The 22,906-nt window shown below is 44.6% G+C and overlaps 1 protein-coding gene across 2 annotated transcripts in view; it reads right to left on the reverse strand.

Annotated features, from left to right (window-relative positions):
• Positions 1-515: 515 nt before the first annotated feature.
• The window catches only part of SSH3 (slingshot protein phosphatase 3), a 36,361-nt gene continuing 13,970 nt past the window's right edge, over positions 516-22,906 (reverse strand). For both annotated transcript variants that reach the window (XM_078383496.1, XM_020806000.3), the window contains exons 4-14: positions 19,372-19,490; positions 11,613-11,684; positions 8,511-8,576; positions 7,182-7,376; positions 6,630-6,723; positions 6,213-6,341; positions 5,001-5,047; positions 3,960-4,106; positions 2,924-3,124; positions 1,772-2,207; positions 516-1,536 (exon numbers count right to left, since the gene is read on the reverse strand). In XM_078383496.1, coding sequence (XP_078239622.1) covers positions 1,036-1,536; positions 1,772-2,207; positions 2,924-3,124; positions 3,960-4,106; positions 5,001-5,047; positions 6,213-6,341; positions 6,630-6,723; positions 7,182-7,376; positions 8,511-8,576; positions 11,613-11,684; positions 19,372-19,490 — 2,007 coding nt within the window. In that variant the 3' untranslated portion in view covers positions 516-1,035. The remainder of the gene's footprint in view (positions 1,537-1,771; positions 2,208-2,923; positions 3,125-3,959; positions 4,107-5,000; positions 5,048-6,212; positions 6,342-6,629; positions 6,724-7,181; positions 7,377-8,510; positions 8,577-11,612; positions 11,685-19,371; positions 19,491-22,906) is intronic.

The raw sequence follows: 22,906 nt of genomic DNA on the forward strand, positions 1-22,906 counted from the left end.
CCAGGGATCCTGCACCCAGATCAATTCCCAACCCCCCGGTATATTGTCCCGGGCGGTATTTATATCTCCTAGACCTCTCTCAACTGTAGACTGTCCTCCTCCCTTTCCCACCAAAACCTTCTCTGTTTGTGTAGCCACACAACCCTTTCATACTTGACTCCATCTCTTGGGTGTCTATACATTGATGTACCATCCGGGGCAAAGTTGGCGGTGGCGTGGTTTGTACTCCTTTATTGGCCTTAGGGAGAAACGGCACTCCAAGAGGGCTTCAGCCGCCTCGTCTCCTGTACTACAGCAAGTCAGGGCAAGATGTTATCCTTTTCTCAGGCAGCAACATATCTTGCGCCAGCCCTGCAGTTCTATGTACATAAATTGATAGTCTTGTTTAAGGCCAGAAACTCCTCTCAGAATTTCTGTCCTGAGGGGAAAAAACCTGCCCCTTCTCTTTCTGCTGAATGAAGTTCACACAGTGGAATGTAATTTAAGAGAAAGGACTAGACTAAGGCGACCACCAGTGGAAAAGTGAGAAAACTCTTTATTTTCAGGCAGAGCGAAGCTGGCAATGACACAATGAGTGTATCTGTGTGCAAAAATAAGAAGGGGCCAATTGCTCCTTCTCAATCACAGTGTGAGCTCTTGCCCTGGTCCCATGTCCAAAAGCCCTGTGGCATCCAATACAAGCTAAAGACGTGAGCAGAACTGGTCTGCAGGATGTAGAATCCAAAGCTGTACAGGTTCAGAGGTTATTAAGAGGTCTAAGACAAGTGGACGGAAGGAGTGCCCCATAAAAATGCTGGTTTTGCTCCTCAAGGAAAGGGGTGGAGATGAACTTGTAAAATATTTCTGTCTACTGACGCATTTTTCTTCTCTTCCTGTGCCCTGTGCTCCCCTCCGATAGTGTTCATGATGGCTAAATGCCATTAATGCTTATGCAGGAGGAAGACTCCAGTATAAAGGAAAACACCTCTGTTTAGCCTTTGTGCTGCATGAATTGCTCCACTGAATGACATTGAAGAGGAGAAAGGCAGTGACTGTTCATCCTAAGCTGGGGTCCATGTCAACACTGGCCTGACGTACCATCCGCCGAGTCCGGGAGGAAGGCACGGAACAGAGGGCAGTGTTTTCTCCAGGTTGGGAATTTTTTGAAGGCGGCGATGGAAGCTTTTGAGGACTTTCAGGATCTGTCTGTCCTTCAAACTCTTTGGTCCGACTCACCACTAGAGCAGCATCTGCCAACTGAGCCACAGAGAGGCGGTGCTGCAAAGCAGGCTTCCGGGCATATGGGACAGGACCCTCCATGTGCCGGACAACTTTCCGCACCCTACCTGATGCTGGGTGATATGAGAGCTGCTTGCAGGGCTGGGAATGGCCCCGAGAAGCCCTATGCCCACATTGCCTAGGCCTGCGACCATGTGCCCGCTCTACCCTTGGCAAGGACCTCTTTGCTGTAGAGTCAGTTGCTGAACTTAAATTCTCTTCATTTTGAGAAGATAGTTCAGAGTTCACAGGGGTCTTCTTCTCAGCATGAAGAAATACCTGTTGGGGGAAGAAGAGATAATTTGAGTTTCATCAGGACTCCCCTTCATTTTACTGGTGCCATTCCTCTCTAAGCCCCATAGGTTCCAGCTTTGTTGCCCCTCGCTCAGCATCTAAGTATGCACTGACACTTTGTTTCTTATGGTATTCCAGGCTCTGTTACTCCTTGCCTCTAGGTTGCTTACTACATCAACTGGCCCTTCCCTGTGTACATGCCCTTCCGTCGCCGCCATACCTCTTCCTCAGTGGCACTCTCTCCTGGCACAGGGATGAGTTCTGGGCTATCCATCTCACTGATGCTGCGCATGACAGCATAGAGATTAATGCGCTCCCGTCGAAGTGTGGCTGGTTTCTCAGGTACTCTCATGGTAGCCAAATGTCTTCGCACTTCTTCGGCTCCTGAGTCATCTGATGCCCCAGGTTCCTCTGTTGCCTGAAGGCCAAGTTGGGGGCCTTGAGGGATGTCAAGAGGGTGGCTGGGTTCTTCAGGCGGTTCCCTCAAAGGTCGAAAGCAATACTGGGGGGTTGTCACTGGCTCCACAGAGTCTTCTTCTGAGCTGAGAGTCTCATAATCTGGGCTTCCTGAAAGATCACTGCTGGCATCACTTATATCCGGAGAGCCTTCTGAGTGGGTATCTCCAACCTTCTGTTCCCACAGGCTACTGTTCCTGCTGCAGAAAGATACAGTACATAGTGAGAATGGTATATTCAGATGCTATGATAAACATCTTGTTTATACATGCTGCTGTGCTGCTAACCACAAATGAGTAAAGAATGTGGTGTCACTTTTTGGGAAAGAACCTACTAAGCAAAAGATTACAGTGACAGCTGGGAAATGAAACTGTTTAGAAACCATAACAAATTCCTTTCTTGTTTTAGCTGCAGTCTTCTATGGGTGAATTTTGCTGCAACTAGTTTATTGACTAGACATCCTGAAACAAAGACAGTGTGTAACAACGACACCAAACAGCCCTTTTGAATGGGCACTGAAGAAGCAGTGGGGAGTGCTCAACATTTCCCTGCTTGCTCAGGCCATTAATTTCCCTCATGCCCCCACTGAGGACTCTATGCACACGTGCCTTGCAAACAAGTACTTAAATTCCTGGGAGACAGAGGGATGAGTTAAGCATCCACCCCCACCTCTTCTTCTCTGATCTCAGTAGCTTGACCTCTTTGAAGTTAGTTTTCTAGGTCAGATGAGATCTGCAGAGCCCTGTTGCCCAGGCTGTAATGTAACCTGTTTGGTCCTTGAAAAAACACCAAAAATTCTGTATTTACTTTTTATACAAGTGTTAAGACAGTCCTGAAGAGCTGCAAGCCCACCAGTCCCATGGACCCTCTTGTGTACACACCAGCCATTCTCTCCCCATCTGTGTCTTGCAGTTACCTGGCATCCAGAATGCCCTCGTAAAACTCTAGCTGTCTCATGAAGCCCGGATTGGGGTGGACGATCGGGCGCCGCTCCTGCACATAGCCAAGGGCCTGTTCCAGTGACCAGCCATACTCCTTCATGGCATAGGCAATCACCGTGGAGCCTGAGCGGCTCACACCCATCTTGCAGTGAACCAGCACTCGACAATCTCGTGTCCTGCAAGGGACAACTGCAGCTGTAAGCAGTGCTATCTCAACACCCAGAAAACAAAGCAAAACACACGACTGAGTATCCAGATGCCCCAATTTCAGCCCATACAAGATACCCCCTTTTGGGGAGGGGGCTAACAGTTGTCAAGCCAGAGATTCCTTGTATTCTGCCGAGGCTGCAGTGACTGATAGTGATCTCAGAAGAATGCAACACTCGGGACTCCTTTGGAAAGAATTCTGCTTGTTCAAGTGGCAGCGCTCCCTGCTTTGGCAAACAGAGGAAATTTGCCGGCATTGTTCCCATTAGTGACAAGAGGCTGTAAACTAGCAACCTTCTAACAAGTGAGGAGGTAGCTGGCTTTGGTTTTTTGCTCCTCCAGACCCATTACTTGCCCTGTCAGACTTCGCAATATCTGTCCTTTACTAATTCCCATGCCTGTCTGTCAGAAAGTGCTGGATTCAGAATTAGAAGCCAGTCACATGGTAGACACTGATCCTGTTGAGACAGGAGAGGCAGCAGGGATGTCCCCAAAGAACATCTACGGTGAAAAGAGGAAAGAAGAGAATGGATCAAAACGGCCACCATTTTTGCAGGCCCTCTCAAACAACTGCTGAAATGGGTCCCTACACGCACATGGCATTTGGGAAGTGGGGAGTGTTTCTCATGAAGTGGGTCCTCCCACACCAAGCCAGCTGAACCCAAGGATTCACTCGCAAAGGCCCATTTCCGTGCATGCACTGCCCTCAACGGGACTGGGGCAATGTTAATTAACCTCTTTGCAATGCACGACGCTGCAGCCGTGTTCCTGTCTACATCTTCTATCTTGGTGCCCACTTCTCACCGGGCATCTGAAATGAAGCTGTAGGTGTCTGTCCAGTGTGGTAGCAGTTGGGAGGTCTCCTCATCATACAGCCGCACATTCATGTAAGTGAACTGGTCTGGGAAGAAGTTGTCAATCTCACGGGTCACATTAAGTATGTGGGTGACTCTAGAAAATATAGCAGGGAATCAACTGGGCCCTCAACATCCAAGCTGGAAAATGACATTTTGTTAGACTACAGCTCCCAGAATCCCTCAGCCAGTGTGGCCTATTGCAATCTAAAATACAGTGGTGCCTCGCTTAACGAGTGCTTCGTTTAACGATGAATTCACTTAGCGATGACTTTTTCGGAGCATTTTTGCGCTCCGTTTAACGATGTTTCCTATGGGCAATTTTCGCTTAGCGATTTCGGGATCATGCATCGCATAACGATTAGGTTTTTGGGTCCCCTGTTTTGCTTAACAATGGTTTAAACAGCCTCATGTTTGCTGTTTTTTAAATGTTATAAAGTTAAAGTTTACTGTGTAAAATGTTTGAAATCATAAAGTGCACTTAATAAACCCTTTGTTAACCAAATTTGACTTTGTTCTGACTCTTTTTAATTTGTTGTTGAATTTTTCCCACCATTGAGATGCATTGAATAGGTTTCAATGCATTTCAATTGGGGAACTGTGTTTCGCTTAGCGATATTTCCTATGGCGATTTTCGCTTAAGGACGGCAATCCGTTCCTATTGGAACGGATTATCCGGTTTTCAATGCATTTCAATGGGAAACCGCGTTTTGCTTAGCGATGTTTTCCCATAGCGATGATTTTTTTGGAACCAATTAAAATCGTTAAGCGAGGCACCACTGCAGTAATGTCACCTAGATCTGTTCCCAGTTCACCCCCCCCCCCTCAGGATCTGAGAGTAAAATCAAAAGTGTAAGTGGACATCCCTTCTAACTGAAAAACAAGTATAAACCAAGAATCTTGACAAATTTTCATCTCAAGGTTTGGGGATTCTCAATCAGATGAACTTCCTCAAGGTGCTAGTAATGTTGTATAGGTATAGACCACACACCTGTTCTTTTGGAGTTCCTCAAGGTTGGCTGCATTCCACTCAGAGCCCTGAGGAAAAAATGGGACAAGACACAAGTCAGTCTGACTATGGATAAGCTACTGTTGGTATACATATGTTCTGGACCTGCTCCTTAAATGTCTCTGGCCCCAGGGATCCTAGAGCTGGATGACACATTTAGCAAGCTCATGAGCTTGAGTTGACACAATGGTTAACAACTGCTAATATATTTTTAAAGCCCTCTTACTGGAATGCTTTGTTTTAATATCCAGGGCTACAACCAGTCAATGTATCTTTCATGCACCTGAGAGGGCATACATGGTGACAGGGCACTTGGACGGTATGGGTACTTCAATCTGCATTTGATTATTAAAAAAAATACTTTAAAAGCTTAAACATAAATGTATGCAAGAAATTAATCAGCTATTTCACCTAACACTGCAGTTCTATACATGCCTTCTCATAAGTAAGGCTTTCTATGTTCAATAGCACTCACTCCCAGGTATATGTAAATTCCTGCACCTGTTTTATCATTTAGGTAAAAGGACAATACCAAACTTTCACCTACATAAAATTACTTCCATGTTCCCTGTAATAGAGCAGGAGCACCACTGCAGAAAAAGAAAGGCCCAACTTCTTCCTCTGGATCCTACTGAAGTCTATCACCCTCTCTCTACTTCATGCCTACTATGGCATTCATTTCTGAATTATAGCAGGTAGTAAACAATATGGAGCAAGTGGATCACAACTAAAGAATAGAGGAAGAGAGAAGGGAACTTGTCACTTGATGGCAGAATTGTTTAGCATAGGCTCTAGCACAACTCCATTTAAAGGAGAAAATAAAACTTGCTTTTTCATACTTTGCTTGTGTTTTACACCTGCAGCAATAAAACTATCCACAATTAAGACTATACTGTTCAAAAAGTACATCCTGTTAATTTCATATGATGCTGAAAACAATCAGCTGTAAAGGATTAGTCGACACTCATAAATTGCTAGACACGAAAGCTCCATCTCTAGAAAACAGTTCTCTAATGAGAAATTGATGGGATGCTGCGGCATAATTTAATCTGAACATCGCTATTGATGTAGTCATTAGGGAGGCCGCAAAGAGCCGCAAGACCTCCATCGTTCTACCATATGGGAAGAATCTGAGGGGCTGGAAGGAACTGGGGTGGGGTGTAACTCCAGAGATCCTTTCTTGTACTCTCTCACCAGGAAGAGGTAGTCAAAGATCCTGGAGGGCCGATCCATCTGAGCCATAATGAGCAGCATTTCATTGTCAATAAACTCCTTGTAGTCTTTCAGGCTACAGCCAGCTCGCCGCTCCAGTTCTGCACGGATCTTTGGAAGAAAAGAGGGAGCCTGTGAATATGTCACTCATGCCCCAGTTGGGCTCTTCTCTCATTGCATACCTTTACCCATCGTTCCCAAAATTTCTGTTCCCAGAGGGCCCCCCCAAATGGTTCTCCTTCCCTGCCCCAATGGGTCCCTCTCCTGTGTCCACACCCAATATCCACCTCATACACAAATCTCCCTTCCATCACATTGTCTTTTCCTGTACACATGTGCGCACACACACATAAACCCCTTAACTTTCTATTGCAGCATCCTCTTGCCTCATCATCCCACCTCCTTGGAGGTGATGTTCTCCAGGTCGGTGGTGGCCATCACCTCACGCAGCTTGGCCCGGATCATTCGCTCTGTCATCTCCTGAGCTGTTCGCCTGAGGCACAGAGACGGAAGTTTGGCAAAGATCTCGGCATACCAGGCTCTACCCCAGACCAGCTCTTCCCTATATTGCCATCCCACCACCCCACCACCCCCATAATGGCAGCAGGGTAATAAAATCTCATATTGTCCTGAAGTGTTTCCTTTTCCTTGATAGTTTATTCACTCAGGACTGAAAAAAAATATGCAATAGGGCTGATATAAGCATGGGGGTTGGGAGATTTTGCTCTAATCAGTGTCCCCAATCAGCCTCTTTCTCTCCCCCAAATTCTTATCTCCCTCTTGGTGACTGGGCTGGGCTGCAGAAGTGGACACCTAGGGGAAAGGAGTACAGGAGAGCCCATCAAGACCACCCCAAGTGTCCTTATTTTGGACTCGATGGTTCTCCTTTGAGCCACCAAGAGAACCATTCCAACCAGCCCTGGGGGGTGGGGTGGGGAGGGCATCACTGACTGGTCAGAGAAGGCTGCAGGAGAACTGGGGCGCACAGACTCCAAGTCGGACATGGCTAGCCATTCATGAATGCAGCTCTGCTCGGAGTTCACCGCCTTCTGATACCACTCTGTCCAGTTCAAAGCACTGCCTCCTGGGAAATGATTGTTGCAGACGGCTTCGCTACAGGCCTTGTGTAGCACTTGCAGTGCCGACCTGAGGGCAGAGATGACAGCCAGAAAAACATTAGGAAAATATTATGGAACAGAAGAAGGACCCGGAATGGTAGACAGCACAGCCCCAGTGGTTAGACTGGGAGCCTGATTTCATATTAGCCTCTTTAGAGCCACCCTTTCTTGGCCCAAGGATTGAATTGGCTGTAGGCAAATAAGGAGGGGCTACATGCCTCAAGTGAGTGGTAACATTCTTACCACTAGGGTTGCTTGCCTGGACCTCCTTTGCACGGATGCTGCAAGCACGCCCACCCTCTTCACATACCTCACCTTCCCTTTAATTTTTTTCACCCTTCTCTTTCTCACGCACATCCCACAACTACATGCATAATCCCTTCCTCTGCCCAACACACAGGAAGATCCCATCACCCTCTTGCTTATTTTCCCCTCCCTTGTTTGTTTGTTTAACTTATACACTGCTTCATAGTGCTTTTTTCTCACACACACCCAGCCATCATACAGATTCTATTTACATAGTACTTCTTTCCCCACAACACACACACACACACACACAAACTCCATTCACTTGCATCTACTCATGCCCTCCATACACAAATACACTGAGAGCCCCCAGCTTGAAGGGCACTCCTCAAGCCAAGCCGGTACACCAGTCAAGAGCTGTTTCTACTTGCTCCTTTCTGAGCAAAGCAGGCCCAGCTGACAGTTCAAGGAGTGCTCTTCAGCAAGTGGCTTAGCTAGGAGCGACCCACTCCTACGCTACTCCCTTCCCTGAGACTGCAGAGCCATTCAAGAGGACTTTGATGAAAGGGTAGGACTGGGCCAAATGCAGTCTGCAAGTCAAGGCTCACCATCCCTGCTTTAAAAAAAAAAAAAAAGAACATTGGGAAAGAGGTCTTTTGTTACAAACAGAAAAACAAGGATGGTGGTAAAGCACAAAATGAGGAGGAACTCCGTTATCTAGTTTCTTCCTCCAGAGAATAAATTTTAAATCTTTTTGAGTTTACCATTGCTAATAGTAATCATTCTCCTTTTCTTTTATAACATTTAGTCCCCACCCCACCCCCCAAAGCAAAAATGACATTTATATTCTTCTCCCCAAAAGTATGCATTCATCCTCTCCCACCCGCTTTGTGCCCTGCCCCATAGCTTTGCTCACCACATGGTCTGGACCGAGATGGGCTTAAAGATACGGGTTTGTCCCCCGGATGTAACACTGAAGCCCCTAAAGAAAAAGAAGGGGGCAGTCATTTCACAATCCACTTGGAAATGATCCATCAGGGATGAAGCAGTACCAGAAGAAGGAAATAAAGATGCTACAGGCTGGCATGGTTGTATAACTCTCTTGAGATACTCCCTAATGCCAAATCCTATTTGGAAGCAGAAACAATGAGCCCTTTCTGGCCCTAGGATTTAAAAGTCAAGTTGGTTGTGCAACGGCAGAAGACTTAATCTATGAGTTCTAAAAAATTGATTGTACCAGTTCAAGTTAATAGACCAAGCATTTTCTCCATTAATTCTGCAGATTTTTTTAAAAAAAGAGTATTGGCTTTCATATAGAAATTCTCCTTTTTTAGCAGGAATCAGTGTCTTTCTATAAGAACCAGGCAACATATAGGAGATTAATAGCACTGTACTATTACTCTTAGACTGCCCATTGTTAAGACAGAGGAACAGGGTTAGTCAGGCATCCTTGATTTTGCTTTATGTCAGCAGTGGTCAAAATGCTGTGTTTCCCCCTAAATCCCTTTAACAAAAAAGAGGGAATTTAGTAAGGGAAATTTAGAAAAACTGTTAATAAATAAATAAAGTAAAATAAAATAAAATAAAATAAATAAATAAAAGGTAGGGGTATTCACGTATTTTCAGAAGCAAAGTACTCAGCTTCCTGTCATTGCTCAGCATATGTAGACCAAGGAAAGGGCTGGGATCATGAACTGTTCTTCCAGTCGGCTGCACTCACCATGGCCCCTGGAAGTCTGAATGCAACGTTCCAGTAGGTGTCTCCCTATATCCTGTTCTCAGAGTTTGCAATGTTACTTGTTAAAATTGATGCATTAATCTCCCCTCCCCCACCTCATTTAATGGGTTGCCAAAAAACATATCTTGTTACAAAAAAAGTATCTTGTTACATTGTTTGTTTTCTTTTAATTAACAAGCTTAGCATAGATAAATGAATGGCACATCACTTGAAAATATGCATTTAAAATGTCTCTAGAAATGTCCTTTAAACAAAACAAGTTATTTATTCATTATGTCCAAGCGTACAATCCAAATTATACTGTACAATTTCAGAGAGCTCCTTCAATGGACAGTAAAACCTGAAAAGTCTGTCTCGTGGCTTAAGGAGTGGCTATTGTCCTATCTAAGCTGACACATGCTTTTTCAGTATGGAAACAGTGTCTGGAAGAATACAGTATGTATGTTTGGGAAGGGTGTGTATCTGAGTACTGATCATTGTTTAGGTCTTTTCAGTGAAGCATTTATTACTGATGAAAATGGTATTCCATAGGTTTAGCTGCATGATGCAGTTCTGCAAATAAAACAGCAAAATACAACGTCCAAGTCTGTGCGCCTGCAGCATTGTGCTTATCATTGCAAGGCTTATGTAACCATCACACCTGGAAAGAAAGTTCAAACACTTTCTAAAGCTGCGTTTGCCCTAAACTATGTATGCTGTAACCAAGATCAAATGCAATTGGCAAGAGTGAGACATCAGGAATGACCCTGGGCAGTGAGGTATCTTACAAAGTGCCTGTTGGAAAAGATACAGGTTTGGGGGGGAAATGAGTGGGGAACCAATACAAGGAGCTCACAGCACCTTTGAACCTGCAGACCTGACTGGGTCAGATAGCGAGGATACAACCAAGGGATGAGGAGCATGTAGCCTTCCATGTGCTCTTTCTTAGACTACCGCTCCCAGCAGCCTTAATGAGCAAAATTCATGGTAAGGGTTGATGAGTGTTGCAGTCTAGCAACAGTGAGGGGTGGGGAAAAGAATATGGTTCCCCAACTCTGGCAAGGCAGCCTATAAGGCTGGATTAAATACAGTTAAGTTTGGGTGGATTGTGGACCCCATGTTCTAACAGAGCTGGCTCTAGCATCAGGCTGAGTGAGATGGATTGCTGCAGAAAGCAAATGTTGAGTGCCATTTAAAAGAGGCCAGTATTTTTTTTCTTTAAGGGGTATGCCATCTACACTTCATTTTGTCTGAGGCACCAAAATGTCTTGAACTGGCCCTCTGTCCTCATTAAACCTCGAGAGGCTCAAATTGTTGCTGCTATCAACATCCCATGATGTCTCTTTGCTCTTATTTCCAGACACATGCCTGCTCAAGATCTTTGCTGTGCCAGCTTCCCTCCCCCTCATGAGTCTGAACCTTATCTTGCTCCCTCCCCGTCTCCCTGGTTGCCCTGCAGCCTTGGAACGGCCTCTCAGAACACCTCCATGAGGCAGTCTCTCCGGATTCCCACAAATCACTCCTCAGATCCTACATTTTCTGAGAAGACTTTGAGATATCTCCTTGGACCTCCAGGCCTAGCTGAAAGCAACATGCATCCTTCTTCCATTTTCTCCTCCACTCCCTCTTGTCTCTATGTCAGGTTTTAGATTGGAAGGGACTGGAAGCAAGGCCCAGTTTTCTTGCATTCCATAAAGAGCCGTGTATGTTGGTGGTGCTATACTATTATCAATATTATTAACAATGGTAGGATGAGAAATAAGAAGAGGAAGCATAGGGCAGGCTCTTTGGGGGGGGGAGGTAGAAACAGAGCACATAGAAAATAAGGGGGAAAATGCTGGTTGCCACCAATGCAGAAGAAAGGGTGGGTTAATCCAGAAGCAACCCAAATCCCTTTCTGAACAATTAACTCAGGATAAACTACATACCACTTTTAACCCCCGTGACAATTGTTAGAAGGGAGGATCTCCTGCCTATTCCACTTCAGCACAGGCACAAATATGTGAAGGCTATAATAAAGACACACAAACAATGCCTTTTCATTATTCCAGACTATCTGTGTGACCCAGGCTGTTTGCAAAGCAAACATGTGCTAGTTTTATAGTTAACGTAAGGATTAGTATTATATGAAGCAAACCCTGGAAAAGTAACTTTTTGAACCTCAGATCCCAGAATCCCCCAGCTCTTCATGGCCAGTGGAATGCTACCTGGGAACTTCTGAGACTTGTAGTAAAAAATGTAACTTCTCCCAGTTTCAACATGAAGTTGTAATGTGAATGGGACAGGGGTGGGGCATCTTACCCATCGCCATCCAGAAAGACCTGGGTATCACTCCAGAGGGGTAGCACCATTCCCAGGGTGCATCGAGCCATACTGAAAAAAAGAGAGAGAGAGAGAGGATGAGAATAGGACGAGTGCGTGTACAAAGAGAAGATAAACGCGGTAGAACCCCAAAGGGTTATTGTAGACCTCTCTTATTTATTCCCGTACATTCTTTCCCCTCTGCCAGTGTTGGCTGTAGTTTGATAATTTGTTTCTACAACATTTGCCAGCTGCAAAGTGAAAGGAACAATGCATGGCTGTGCCAAAGGTACACAGTTTCTTAGGGACCATTCAGGGGCTTCAAATTGTAGTTAATTGTTTACAATCTTGACCTGAAATCTCACGCTTGAGTACCTGCATTCTAACTGAATGCATAAACAAAGGCTTTTGGAGTGAGGGAAAAAACCAGGCAGTGAACAGTTGCTAAACTGGTTTGACCAGGGAGGAAAATACTTTGAGATGGCTTCAAGAAAGCAGAAAACAATGTTCAGAGCTGATCCTTTTGAGAAGGTTTTTTACTTGTACTAAGTTCATGGACTGAAAAAAAAGGGGTTGCCCATTTCAGACCCCAGCTGCCTTTGCTTTCTTCCAGTGATTTCAAGGGCCTTGGACTGCAACTAACCGTGGTTATGGAGAAAACTTTTGCTCTAAAGCAGACCTCACAGGCTGATGCACTGCAAGTTTGCTCAGTGGACCTCCTGATTTCCCCAGGAATTAACTAAATAAGGGGCAGGGTCAAATCCAAACCGGCTGGGGCAGCTGAAAAAAGGCCGCAGCCCTTTTACCCTTGCCACCTTGCAGTCTTGTGCATCGGCAGAGCCCTCGGGTCAGGAAGCAGTTTGGGGATGGCAAAAGCCTTTCTTGGCACCCCCAAACTGCTTTCTGACCCAAGGGTTCCAACATCGCGCCGCATGGCCCGCGTGGTTAAAATCGAAACCACTAAGGGACCCGCTATGAGGCTGCTGCCTCCAATGCCAAAGAGGAAGGAAGAGCGATGTGAGGCTGGGAAGCCTTCTTCAAGGCTTCGCTCTTGCCCAGCCGCCTCACCCGATCCGATGCAGGAGTGCGTGCATCTGCCTCCTCCATCTGGGTGGGCAAAGGAGCCCCGCCAGCGAAGCGCCTCGCAGAGAGGCCCATCTGCACTCTCACAACAATATAGTAGTAAAACAATGTGAAAGCCATGACCGACCCTGGGCACACTGTTTGAGACTCCAGAGTCTGGCTCTGTGTGTGATGCTATGATAACAGGAAGGAAAGGGAGCATGATACTATGATGGATTATGACAAACATTGCCACGTACCGTCCCTCCGCCAGCATCAGCATAGAGGGATTACATGCCCTGGCAGGTGATCCATGAAAGAGGCAGGGAGGCTCTGTGTCTTCAGCTGCTGAGTCCCTTAACATGCCCACATGGGAATGGCATGTGAAACCCTCCTCATCCAACAAAGGTGTGTGTGAATTGCTGATATAATAACTGTGTGTAACAAATTGCACGGCCAAAGAAGGCAGAGAAGATAGTGAGACTAATATGGAAAGTGCATCTAGTAAGTTGTGGAACCACAAGAGAATAAAATAAGGATACATGAGGAAGTAAGGACCAGCATCTGCTTTCCCTCAGCACTTCAGGTGAGAAATATTGGATGTTACTCTGTTCTCTCACCATATAAGCAGAGCGTTATAATATTGCACTTCAACAGCATCCATATTTCTTCCCCTGGGGTATTTCCAGAGGTACAGTGGTGCCTCGCAAGACGATTTTAATTCATTCCTCGAAAATCGTCTTGTGAAAAAATCGTCTTGCGAGGCTCCCTATGCATCGGTCTCAAAAAAAAAAGTATTGCAAAGCATCGGTCTAAAAAAAAAAGTCTTGCAAAGAATCGGTCTTAAAAAAAAACCACCACATCTTGCGAAGCACAGTCATAGAGAAAGAAAGAAAAAGTCTTGCGAGGCACCATAGTGATCACAAAAACCAATCGTCTTGCAGGTTTTTCATCCTGTGAGGCAATCGTCTAGCGAGGCACCATGGTAGTTTAAATGCTGAGATCAGGAGTATTGTTCCCTGTAGCAGAAAACATCAGCTAGATCCCAAACTTGGTTCAGTAGTCAGGCTCAGAGCTCTCCTGTCTTCGGAATGCCATCACTAGTTTCTTCACACTTGATTATATGTCTGCCTCTCCTATAGCCTGCCATGCTTTGTGTAGTCATTTGTAAAATGAATAAAGGGGAAAAATACTGACCCTCAACAGGTCATTCTTTAAAGTTTGCTGATGCCAAATAATTCAGAATGATAAGATATAACACTGAGATAAAATTAACTCAATGAGCAGACCATGAGGTACTAAACAGCACACAAAGACTGACTTCCTGTTGCAGTCCAGAAGAATAAGAGAGCATATCTAAGCTAGAGAGTTTTTAGTTGCTGACATATCACATTGCTTTGCAGCAAGCTAGGGACTAATATAATAGGGACGTGGTGGCGCTGCTGGTTAACCCGCAGAAACCTCTGTGTTGTAAGGTCAGAAGACCAGCCATTGTAAGATCAAATCCACGCAATGGAGTGAGCTCCCATCGCTTGTCCCAGCTCCTGCCAGCCTAGCAGTTCGAAAGCATGTAAACACGAGTAGATAAATAGGTACCACCATGGTAGGAAGGAAATGGTGTTCCATATCTAGTCACACTGGCCACGTGACCACGGAAACTATCTACAGTGGTGCCTCGCACAGCGAGGTTAATCCGTTCCGGATTAACCCTCGCTGTGTGAAACATCACTGTACGGAAGTAAAAAAGCCATTGAAACGCATTAAACTACGTTTAATGCGTTCCAATCGGCACATTTACTTACCGTACAGCGATGCCGGCAGCCATTTTCGCGCCCTCCCCTCGCAGAACGAGGGGCGAAAATGGCTGCGATCAGCTGTCCGCCGGGTCCAAAATGGCCGCGGAACAGCCAAAAGGGGCCGGGGCGCAGCGTTTTCGCGCCCTTGGTAAGCAAGGGGAGGGCGCGAAAACGCTGCCGGAAGCCCTGAAATGGCTGCACGCAGCGTTTTCACGCCCTCGCCTTGCTTACTAAGGGCGTGAAAATGCTGCGCCCCGGCCCCTTTCGGCTGTTCCGACGGCCATTTTGGACCCGCTGGACAGCTGATTGTCGGGTCGCAAAGCGAAGGTCGGTAAGTGAGCAGCTTACCGACCTTCGCTCTGCGATTTCCCGCCTATACGATCGCAAAAACAGCCTCGTAGAGCGAATTCATCGCTCTACGAGGCGCCTGTTCTGCGAGGCACCACTGTATGGACAAACGCTGGCTCTACGGCTTGGAAATGGGGATGAGCACCGCCCCCTAGAGTCGGACACGACTGGACAGTTTGTCAAGGGGAACCTTTACCTTTACCTAGGGACCAGTATGAAACAACAGGGAAGTATCTTGAGCAACAAGCTAGTGCACACTTGCCTGATTTCTCCCTTTGTGCTATTTAACTTAGCAAAAGGAGGGGGAAAGAGATCAAAGCAATCCTGTGACTGCATGATCATTTTGATCCCTTTGCCCCTTATACAGCCATGGGATTGCTTTGATCCTTCCCCCTACACTTGCTAAGCCCCATGGGACTTAGTAAGCAGAGGGGAAAGCAAGGATCAAAGCCATCCTGCAGATGGGTTTCACCCATAGAAGCATTTGTTCATCTCAACCTTCTGAATGTTAGAAAAATTTTGACTTATACAGATATTTTAGACAAAGATAGGCGATTAAAGCCAAAACAAGACCTTATAGACCAGGGGTTAGATGCATCGTGGTGGTCTATAATGCAAATACAATCAAGATATGAACGGGACCTAAAAATGTATGATTTTTATAAAGAACAGACAACTTTTGACCAAATAATGTTAACATCAGATGACAAATTAATTAGGAAAGTATATAAATACCTTCTAAATTGGAAAATGGAGGATGAACAGGTCAAAGAAATGATGGTTCCATGGGCAAAATTTTTTGGGTACAATATTGACTTAGAAAAATGGCAAGGGCTGTGGTCTAGAAACTATAAGATGACAATGGCAACATCTTATAAAGAGAATCTATATAAAATGCTTTATAGATGGCATTTACCTTCTGATAGATTAGCTAAGATGTACTCTAACAGGTCAAGTAAATGTTGGAAATGTCATAAAAAACCTGGAACCTATTATCACCTCTGGTGGACTTGTGATAAAGCAAAAAAATTTTGGAACAAAATACATACATGGCTTGTTAAAATAATCAAAAAACATGTAGATTTTAGGCCAGAGCTCTTTCTGTTAGGTATAATACCAGAAAGTGTTGATAGACAAAATGTATATTTAATACTGCATATTCTAACAGTGGCGAGGATTATTTATGCACAGTACTGGAAAAATGAAGGAACACCTACGGATCAAGAAATAATTAAAAAGATACTGGACTGCGCCGAAATGGACAGACTAACACTGAAAATCAAAGGAAAAGAAGATACAAAATATTATCAAATATGGGACTTATTCTATCAATGGTTAGAAGGATGTTGTATAGATTAGGAGTGTAATGTGTGTAGTAGTTGTTTTACAAATGATTATAAGCTGTACCCTGGTGACACGATGTTAAACCAGTATGGATGGATTTATATAATAATAATAATAATAAAAAAGCCATCCTGCAGCACTCTGATCCCTGTTTTCCTTTTGCTAAGGCTTAGCAAGTGGAGGGGAAAGCAGGGATCAAAGCCCTGCAAGATCACTTTGATTCCTGCTTTCCCCTCCATTTGTTTTTTCTCTCCTCAGCTTACTTCCATGTATAAGATGACCCTAAGTTTTTAGTCTAAATATTTAGTAGTCTTATATATGGAAAAATATAGTACATTAAAATTAATAAATGAATTGTTGTAAGGATATTTGGAGTTATAGTGCAGCCAATGTTGGCTAGTGTAAAATTAATATTTAATTTCCTGCAAGTGTGGTTGGTAAGGTTATCAGCCAGCCAAAATGGCCTCTAAAAAAGAGCAAGAGGGGGGAAAAGGAAAACAGCTTGCTAAACGTAACCCCCCTGCCCCCCATGTTCACCACCTGTAATTTCTTCATCTGATGAGGAGGACTGGCCAGACTATAAGTCTATGTGGGAGAAGCTTAGCATGCTGGAAAGGGCACAAGCCAGAGGGGCCAGGGAATCCTCTGCAGTCCAGAGATCACGTAGAGAATCCAAGGCTCATAAATTAGCAGAAATTAAGAGGATGGGGGACATTATGTTATCTCACACTGCTATTCTAGGAGGAGAGCAGCCTAGACCTTCTGGAGCATCTTCAGCGGCAATCACTCCAGTGAGGCGCCAAGTCAAGGCCAACCCCAGATGACATCAATGTGTACACAGACCCAGGAGGACGAGGCTGATGGTAGAAATAGCACAGTTAATAAAGTTGAGGCCCTAGTTAACCCATATATCTGTGTCTGTCTCTTTATTCCAGACTGGGAGGGTAAAGTCAATATCAAGAAGAAAGCATAAGAGTACCCTCCTCCTGGACATGTACTTAGATTAAGAATGAAATAGCAGGATTTAGCTACAGTATGATGGAGGCAAGGCTCTCGAAAACACAGTGAGAAGAACAGTGGGTCTACTAGAATGATGAATAAGGAACCGGTTGGGGAAAGGGTGTACCCTTACACAGATGGTGCCACCCACTGGGGATATGTGTGACTGACGCCATCACTGCCTGAAACAGAACACACCTACTGCAACTGCAATACAGTACATAATAGCAAACAAAACACTCTGCAAACATAAGCAATACAGTACCTCCTCGTTCCACATCTTGTTAGTTTAAAAGTGGCATGAAAAAACTGTAGTCCACAATGATTCATCACAGAACACAGGGATAGATCACATCTTTACCGAAAGGCAAACTGAAATACTCTGCAAAGCCAAACAGTAATAAACTTCACATCTGCTTCCCCTCAGTAGCTCCTTCTTTGTCTGTGGACTTTGCAATCCTCAAAGGGAAAAAAGGCTGTTCCTTCACCTCACATTCCTTTGAAGGCCAAGGACCCCTGTACTAGCACAGAATTAAATGGTGTAGGACAGAGGTGGGAAGAAGGACGATTGGAATCAACTGGTGATTGGCAAGAGTCTCTTACTCCCATTTGTTTAACTATGGCAACAACAAAAAAGCACACCCACTTCTTTCTAATTTTGTCGTTAGCACTGCTGCCCTGTTACAAGATCAGATGCAAACTTGCACATGCAGGTTAATTCTAGAGTATGGTTTAAGAGGTGCAGCAGGAAATTGTCTATAGCAGAGGTCCCCAACCCCAGTGGTCCGTGGCCTATCCAGAACTGGGCCGCGGACACAGATCTCCTACATCCCCACGAGTGCCTACCCCGTGAGTGCTGTCGTGCACATGCACATTCTACCCTCTGTGTGCGTGCTGTGCACATGCATGCAAGTGCCCCTGCAAGCGCTGTTGTGTGCATGCACGCAAGCATGTTTCACCCCCTGTGAGCACACTGTGTGCATATGCACGAGTGGTCCCTCCCCGAGTGCTACATGCGCATGTGCACACGTGAGCTCCGCCCCCTTGCGGGCGCACCAAAAACACACACACAACCGGTCCGTGGTTGGGAAAAGGTTGGAGAACCACTGGGCTATAGTATAAGCCACCATTTTGTATCTGACTCTGCCACCAGCCACTCTTCTATATCCTGCTTCAGCTGATGGGCAGCAAGGTTCAAGTAAAAAAGTAACAAAAGAAAAACAACTACAGCAGGTCCTGAAGTCATTATGCTTTTCTCTCCCTGGAGTAGTAGAGGCTGAAGAGGGGCCTGAATTGGGAGTAGGTGACTTATGAGAAATCCCAGCTTCTCATACAAAGTGGCAGCCATCTGCATATAGGACTGGCTGCAGTCAATTAATTTCTCTGGTCAGCCCTCCTTTTCCCCTCACCCTACACCTTCCTGCTGCATTGAAAGACAGAACTGGCAACTTAGGCCAAGAAAAGGGGACATCCTTGTGCCACACAGAAGTATATGTTACTGATCTGTTCTGTTTCTGACTTTTCCCAAAGCATGAAGGAAACGTGCATATGAATTTTGCTGTTTCATCCTCCTCACTGTCTATGAGATAAGCAACATGAAAAAGAGTAATTTATTCAAGGCCATCATGTTCAGGATTGAACAGGGGTTTGCACCAGCACCCCCTATGTCAACATCTGGCTCTTTTTAATCCTCCCCTCTGCCCGAAACCTTCTCTACACTTACTGATTTGAAACGTTTGACCACGTTATTAATGTTTCAGTACAGAAAATTTTAAACAGCTTTCTCTTGCACAATGGTCAAACTAGATGCTACTCTTAGCATTTTGGTGGAAGAAAGACTTGCGTAAGTGCTGCAAGATGGCTTTTGTTAGCATAAGTATTTTTCACTTCTTGTATCTTACAAATCAGCGTGCTTTGCTGTGCAGTTGGTCAGCAGAAATAAACACAGGTTAGATGTACAACCCTGGTTGCTCAAGTATACAGCTTTGAGGAAACTGCATTGCTAGAGAGAACTAACAGGCTATCAGCTTCTAAATGCAAGCTGAATGTCTCAGGTAGTTTGAGTCCAGGGATACTGACAGGGATTTTACGTCTATTCAGAAGTAACTTCTACTGAATTCAGTGAGGTTTTTATTTGTGTAGGACTTCTGTCTGAGTCAAATATAGCTTCTCCTTCTCCGTCCCTTCTGCTCCCTCCCTTGGGTTCTCACCCTTCTTCTAGGAAGTCCACTCCCAGCAACACCGTCTCATTCTTGCTCTCCACTTTTTCTGCAGACACAACCAACAGGTACCGGATTCTGTGAGGTCGAGCCGACTCTAGCCTCACAGCCTGGAGGAAAAAACACACAACTGTCAGAAGATGGCCCTTCAAGATCAACTGCACATAGGCCAATGAGTTTTGCCCAAACCTGTACTGCTGTCCTCAGTCTAAGGCTGGCATCGTAGTTAGCATCAGGGGCTACTTTGGAAGCTATCCACTATTCCTAAGGCCAATGCTACGGCTATGACAGGTTCCAGGCAAAGCCAGACTAGACACATTTCTTGATATCTTCTTTGTAGTCTTCTGTATAATTTCCAGTATAACAAGAGGTCATCATTTTGACAAAAATTGCATTTTATCCAGAAATATTTGTTTTGCAACACTGCTAAAAACAGAAGTGAGCTGAAATTCACATTACTATACTACATTTGAATCTGTCTCTGCACCCTGGTATTGCTAAATTCAGATTCTCAAAACCATAAATCATTTTCAAAAGTCATAGTATATAAAATATTAAAGTAAAATAATTTAGACTATAGGAGTATCTTTTCAGCTGTCAGAATTAGGGTGGACCTGATTTAAACCAAATGCATTGGAATCACTGTAATATCACAAACTGAATAAGTTTTTTTTTATGTTTACTGGCTTTTAATTGTTCAATTGTATTCTAACTAACATATAGTTTAATTGTTTTTAATGTTCAACTTATGTTTTTAATTCCATTCCTTTTAACATTGCAAACTCCCTTGGGTCTCCTTATCTGAAGAAAAGTGATCTATAAATAAAACAAATAAAATAAATATGAGCCAAAAATGTGAAGTAGCTGCAAAAAAGGCAAATGCTATTTTAGGCTGCATTGACAGAATAGTCTCCGAATCCCATGAGGTTTTAGTCTCCATATATTTGGCACTAGTTAGGCCTCATCTTGAGTACTGAGTCCAGTTCTGCACGCCATACTTTAAGAAGGATGCTAATAATTTGGACCAATCTCGGAGAAGGGCAACAAGGATGATGAGGACTGGAAAACCTTTTGAGGAAAGACTGAAAGAACTGAGCATGTTTAGCCTTGAGAAAAGATGACAAGACATTTGATAGCACTCTTCAAATACTTCAAAGCTTGTCATACAGAGGAGGGGCAGGACCTGTTTGCAGTCATTCCAGAGTGCAGGACATGCAACAATGGGCTCAAATTACAAGAAGCCAGATTTCATCTGAATAGTAGGAAAAGTTTCCTGGTGCTACAATGGAACCAATTATTTTGGTGGTGGTGAGGGCTCCAGCCTTCTTCATGGATTGCTGCCTTGTCGTGGCGAAGGGGCTTGAGTAACTCAGAGAAACTATGGGCTATGCCGTGCAGGGACACCCAAGACGGACAGGACATAGTGGAGAGTTCCGACTAAACGCAATCCACCTGGAGTAGGAAATGGCAAGCCACTCCAGTATCTTTGCCAAGAACGCCCCATGATCAGAAACAAAAGGCTAAAAGATATGACGCTGGAAGATGGGCCCCTCAGGTCGGAAGGCGTCCAACATGCTACTGAGGAAGAGCGGAGGACAAGTACAAGTAGCTCCAGAGCTAATGAAGTGGTTGGGCCAAAGCCGAAAGGACGCTCAGCTGTGGACGTGCCTGGAAGTGAAAGGAAAATCCAATGCTGCAAAGAAAAATACTGCATAGGAACCTGGAATGTAAGATCTATGAACATTGGGAAGCTGGAGGTGGTCAAACAGGAGATGGCAAGAATAAACATCGACATCCTGGGCATCAGTGAACTAAAATGGACAGGAATGGGCGAATTCAGTTCAGATGAGCATCATATCTACTATTGTGGACAAGAATCCCGTAGAAGGAATGGAGTAGCCGTCATAGTCAACAAAAGAGTGGGAAAAGCTGTAATGGGATACAATCTCAAAAATGATAGAATGATGTCAATACGAATCCAAGGCAGACCATTCAACATCACAATAATCCAAGTTTATGCACCAACCAGCATTGCTGAGGAGACTGAAATTGAACAATTCTATGAAGATTTACAACACCTTCTAGAACTGACACCAAAGAAAGATGTTCTTCTCATTCTAGGGGACTGGAATGCTAAAGTAGGGAGCCAAGAGATAAAAGGAACAACAGGGAAGTTTGGCCTTGGAGTTCAGAACGAAGCAGGACAAAGGCTAATAGAGTTTTGTCAAGAGAATAAGCTGGTCATCACAAACACTCTTTTCCAACAACACAAGAGGCGACTCTATACATGGAAATCACCAGATGGGCAATATCGAAATCAGATTGATTATATTCTCTGCAGCCAAAGATGGAGAAGCTCTATACAGTCAGCAAAAACAAGACCTGGAGCTGACTGCGGTTCTGATCATCAGCTTCTCATAGCAAAATTCAAGCTTAGACTGAAGAGATTAGGAAAAACCACTGGGCCACTCAGGTATAATCTAAACCAAATCCCTTATGAATACACAGTGGAAGTAAAGAACAGATTTAAGGAACTAGATTTGGTGGACAGAGTGCCTGAAGAACTTTGGATAGAGGCTCGTAACATTGTCCAGGAGGCAGCAACGAAAACCATCCCAAAGAAAAGGAAATGCAAGAAAGCAAAGTGGCTGTCCAACGAGGCCTTAGAAATAGCAGAGAGGAGAAGGGAAGCAAAATGCAAGGGAGATAGGGAAAGTTACAGAAACTTGAATTCAGACTTCCAAAGAATAGCAAGGAGAGACAAGAGGGCCTTCTTAAATGAACAATGCAAAGAAATAGAGGAAGATAACAGAAAAGGAAAGACCAGAGATCTGTTCAGGAAAATTGGACATATTAGAGGAACATTTTGCGCAAAGATGAACATGATAAAAGACAAAAATGGGAGGGACCTAACAGAAGCAGAAGACGTCAAGAAGAGGTGGCAAGAATACACGGAGGAATTATATCAGAAAGATGTGGATATCCCGGACAACCCAGACAATGTAGTTGCTGACCTTGAGCCAGACATCCTGGAGAGCGAAGTCAAGTGGGCCTTAGAAAGCCTGGCTAACAACAAGGCCAGTGGAGGTGATGGCATTCCAGTTGAACTATTTAAAATCTTGAAAGATGATGCTGTTAAGGTGCTACATTCAATATGCCAGCAAGTTTGGAAAACTCAACAGTGGCCAGAGGATTGGAAAAGATCAGTCTACATCCCAATCCCAAAGAAAGGCAGTGCCAAAGAATGCTCCAACTACCGTACAATTGCACTCATTTCGCACGCTAGCAAGGTTATGCTCAAAATCCTACAAGGTAGGCTTCAGCAGTATGTGGACCGAGAACTCCCAGAAGTACAAGCTGGATTCCGAAGAGGCAGAGGAACTCGAGACCAAATTGCTAACTTGCGCTGGATTATGGAGAAAGCCAGAGAGTTCCAGAAAAATATCTACTTCTGCTTCATTGACTATGCGAAAGCCTTTGACTGTGTGGACCACAGCAAACTATGGCAAGTTCTTAAAGAAATGGG

The sequence above is a fragment of the Pogona vitticeps genome, chromosome 1, assembly GCF_051106095.1.
Source record: "Pogona vitticeps strain Pit_001003342236 chromosome 1, PviZW2.1, whole genome shotgun sequence".
Lineage (NCBI taxonomy): Eukaryota > Metazoa > Chordata > Lepidosauria > Squamata > Agamidae > Pogona > Pogona vitticeps.